At 35.8% G+C, this 4,545-nt stretch overlaps 1 protein-coding gene across 1 annotated transcript in view; it reads right to left on the reverse strand.

The window, feature by feature from the left end:
* Positions 1 to 473: 473 nt before the first annotated feature.
* Positions 474 to 4,545, reverse strand: part of LOC109070007 (cGMP-dependent 3',5'-cyclic phosphodiesterase-like) — a 114,815-nt gene continuing 110,743 nt past the window's right edge. Inside the window, exons 26-29 of the mRNA XM_042771741.1 lie at positions 4,469 to 4,545; positions 4,349 to 4,387; positions 3,019 to 3,125; positions 474 to 2,924 (exon numbers count right to left, since the gene is read on the reverse strand). The exon at positions 4,469 to 4,545 is cut by the window's right edge and continues 36 nt beyond it. Of these exons, the coding sequence (XP_042627675.1) occupies positions 2,690 to 2,924; positions 3,019 to 3,125; positions 4,349 to 4,387; positions 4,469 to 4,545 (458 nt within the window). The 3' untranslated portion in view covers positions 474 to 2,689. The remainder of the gene's footprint in view (positions 2,925 to 3,018; positions 3,126 to 4,348; positions 4,388 to 4,468) is intronic.

A 4,545-nucleotide genomic window follows, 5' to 3' on the forward strand; every position in this document is an offset into this window, starting at 1 on the left:
TTTTAAATAAAATCAATACTTTTATTCAGCAAGGATGTGTTGATATATAAAAAGTGATAGTAAAGAAATATATTATTAGAATAATATATATATTTTTTTATTTTGAATAAATGCAGTTCTTTTTAACCTTTTATTCATCCAAATATATTAGACAGCAGAACTGTTTCCAACACTCATAATAAATCAGAATATTAGAATGATTTCTAAATGATCATGTGATAGACTGGATGTTACATGTGACACTGAAGGCTGGAGTAATGATGCTGAAAACATTTCAGCTTTGCATCACAGGAATAAATTATTTTTTTAAAGTATATTAAAATAGAAAACTATTATTTAAATTGTAATAATATTTCACAGTATTAAGGTTTTTTTCTGTATTTTTGATCAAATAAATGCAGCTTTGATGAGCAGAAGAAACTTCTTTCAAAAACAGTAAAAATAGTATGTTTCCAAACTTTTGGTCTGTACTGTATATATATATATATATATATATACTGTAATGAACAAAAAAAAAAAATTCGTAAATAAAACGTAAGGACATTTAATTAATGTTACAATGATAATGGTCTTAAAAAAAGGCTTATTTTATGCAAATTTTTAATCATAAAATGTAATATAACTTCTTTAATTCTTTTGATTTTGCTGTGAAATATGAATGAGTTTTTGTGAAACTGACACAGGTTAATGTTAGCGACCCTTGTGGGAGAAGCTAGTACAAGCAAACTGACATCACTCTTTTTTTTCTGTCCTTTGGAGATTTTGGCAAATGCACTTACAGTCACACCTGTGCAAACACACATTTACACACGCAAATAGATATCTCTATATATCCATGTAGCTTCAGAACTGTACACAGATAGGCTGAACGTTTTTATACATAGATCTCTTTTTAAAGTCACTCAGGAAGGCAACGCAAACATTTGTAAGGCAAGATCCATTTGACGCACACATTCTGCCATCCTGAGAAAGAAAAGTGTGAGGGCCGCGTAGCCCTTTAAAACACACAACTATATGTACAGATTCAGAAAGTTCCTCCACGTCGCGTCCGGATGGGCACGTCTGAAACCAGCAGATGTCTCAGAAGGTCTCCGGGGGGCCGTGTGTTTTCACGCCTGACGCGCTCTGATCGCTCTCTGGCCGCCAGCCGCTGCTCGCTTGACTGAGATTTTCAATGATTGTTTTGGGATTTGGGGAATGCGTTTTTCTGTGTAAACAGGGACAACCGATGTCTGAGGGGAGAAATTGGTTGAAAGCAAAAGATTAATTATCCAAAGATCTGTTTCGTTTGACAATTTGTGTACGCTAAGGACTCTGAAAAGAAAACAGTGGCTTAGTTTTCTTTGAATTATTGAAATGAGCTTCTTGGATGTGTAACAAAATAACAACTACTACAAAACACTTCTAAAAATGTAACGCCGGGCTGCTGGAAATGTAACAAGTTGTAAAAATGTAACACCGGGATGCTGGAATTGTTACAAGTTCTAAAAGTGTAACGCCAGGCTGCTGGAAATGTAACAAGTTCTAAAAATGTAACGCCAGGCTGCTGGAATTGTTACTAAGTGTTAAAAATGTAACAATTCCAGCAACTGGTGTTACAGTGTTACAAGTTGTAAAAATGGGTTACACTTTTTTTAAGGTGTCTTTGTTACAGTGTAGTTATACATTTAAGTATTGAGTAATATTAAGTAGCTATATGTAACTTATAAGTAACTTAATGTACCTACTGTATGGTTATGGTTTGGTTTAGGGTTACTTGCATGTAATTATGCATAATTAATTGTTATTATAATAGTAAGTACATGTAACATATGTAACAAGGACACCTTAAAAATAAAGTGTAACCCATTTTTACAACTGGTAATACTGTAACACCAGTTATAAGTGTAACATCAGGCTGCTGAAATTGCTACAAAGTATTAAAAATGTAACAATTCTTTGTTACAGTGTAGTTAACAAATGTAACACCAGGCAGCTGGAATTATTACAAGTTTAAAAATGTAACACTGGGTATCTGGAATTGTTAAGAGTTTTAAAAATGTAACACCAGGATCTTGGAATTGTTACAAGTTAAAAAAAATGTAACTGTAACACCAGGCAGCTGTAATTGTTACAAGTTCTAAAACTGTGACACCAGGTTTCTGAAATTGTTACAAAGTGTTAAAAATGTAACAATTCGAGCAGCAGATGTTACACTGTTACAAGTTGTAAAAAAAATTAACACCATGCAGCTGGAATTATTACAAGCTTTAAAAATGTAACACCAGGATCCTGGAATTGTCACAAGTTTCAAAAATGTAACACTGTAACACCAGGAAGCTGGATTTGTTACAAGTTCTAAACATGTAACACAAGACACCTGTATTTGTTACAACTTTTAAAAATGTAACACTGGGCTTCTGGATTTGTTAAATTTCATACAATTAGTTGTTTAGTTGTTTAATTTAGAATAAAATATGTTTAGCTATTACAACGTGGCCACTGAGAATATTATTTTTTCAGTCCAAATGTTTGCGTAACATTACACACTCCGCCGACTGCGCAACCCCATCCGTCGTTCTTCACTGAGCAAAACCCGTCTCCATAGCAACGGCAAAAAGGCGACAATGAACCTTTCCTCAAAGCCTCATCGGTAACTACGGAATTTTACCAAGACGTAAACGGTCAGGTGACCTCTGCCCTAGTGACGTCATTGGTTGTGTTTGTCACAGTTGTCGTCCAGGCAACCGTTCATGCGGTGCGAATCGTCTCCGAAGGCACCCTGAGACTGCAGCAGCTCGAACTCCTCGTCCAGGAAGTCCAGCGAGTTGTTGCTCGGTAGTCCGCGGATGGTGAACTTGTGCGAGACTTTGGCCCACTGCTCGCGGTTGGCGGCCACGCGCTCGTAAAGCTCGGCCGAACGCGGGAAAATCTCCTGCAGGAGCCTGGAACAAAAAAAACATCAGCGTTACATTAAACTCTTGAGCTGGTCTTGATAAATAAGCAGCGTCACATGCATGAAATGAGTGATTCTCTGACTTGTATATTGGCATGGCGATGTGCTCCATGAAGCTGATCTGGAGTTCAGGGATGTAGGCTTTCTCACGGTCCATCATCTCACTGGGTCTGTTTCCCATCGCCTTCTCCTGAAGACACAAGAACAGAGTCAGGTGCATCGTGAACTTCGAAGACCTTTCAATGAACACACTTGATCTCCTGCATCTCTTACAGTTTGCAGATTTTAATCCAGTCAGAGCTCTTTTAGTGTCCAGCTTCAGCTGCTGCTTCTGGTGTCAGATCTGGAGTGATTTTGATCAAGTAAAGGTATATAGAATAACTGCAGTAATATCTCCAGATGAACTCTTACTGGACTGAAGCAGCTCAGCTTTACTGGAGTCTCCATCATCATGTTTTAGAGTTCTCAAATCTGATCATCAGGATCTTTTTGAGGAGCGTTTGTTTCCAGAAGCTTTACTTTCACTGTCCTCAGCGGAGGAAGGATCTTCACAAGCCTCCAGAACATCTCACATCTTCTGAGGAGCCTTTATTTCTTCATCTCTCTCCATCACTGCATTATATGTTTGGATCATTTACATCTCATCGTATTATTGGAGATATAGAGCCACGACTGATATTTAGATCATTTTATGTCAGTATCTGCTGAACTGTTATAAAGATCTCACGGATTTACATCACAAGCAGCAGAATTTCATCATATACTGTAAATATCAGCATCTGCAGCAAACTCATATTTTTGTTCATTTTGAGTCTCTGAATAAAACTGAGCTGTTTATTTCTCCATATTCTCACTGTATCAGACTAGAAGAGACATAAACACCTGATTGTCCAAATAAAGTTTCAATAAACTTTAATTTAATTTTTTTCAATTTCATATGTCAGGCTGTACGGGGTTAAACCTGGAAATAAAGTCTTAGTAATCATAAAAAAAAAATAATAATAATAAAAAAAAACTGAAAATGCTGTGATGTAAAACAAATAATAAATATTTTCCAGTGGAATCTCAACTATTTATTATTTATTTTACATCTCAGCATTTTCTTTTTTTATTATTATTATTGTTATTTATTTATTTAATCAAATAATGTAACCAGGCAGCATTTCAACATTTATTTGGTGAATCAAACTTTTTGAATCACAGAAATATATTTTAATTTTGCAAATTGAAAATTTTGATATATCTTATCAACATCTTTTTTTAACAAATGTTAATAAAATTGTAACATTTACTTTTTACAACCATTTAGTATTATATATGTTATTTATTTATTGTTTAATATTGAAACAATAAATATTGAAAGTTGGCTGCTTTGATCAAATCAAGTTAGCACAGACAGAAACAGAAGCTCACCAGATCTCCCTGAGAGAAGAACTCTTTATAGATCAGCTCCTGCAAAACACAGTGAAGAGTGAGAGAGTTTGACCGGACTCTGAGTGGTTCTCATGAGTCTGTGAGCTTCAGGACTCGTACCGCGATCTTCCTGGTGGTTTTCCAGCCCTTGGTCTGGTCAGAGAGGTCACAGGAGGTCATGAGGAGACACAGCAGCA

This window comes from Cyprinus carpio, chromosome A15 (assembly GCF_018340385.1).
Source record: "Cyprinus carpio isolate SPL01 chromosome A15, ASM1834038v1, whole genome shotgun sequence".
NCBI classification, from domain to species: Eukaryota; Metazoa; Chordata; class Actinopteri; order Cypriniformes; family Cyprinidae; genus Cyprinus; species Cyprinus carpio.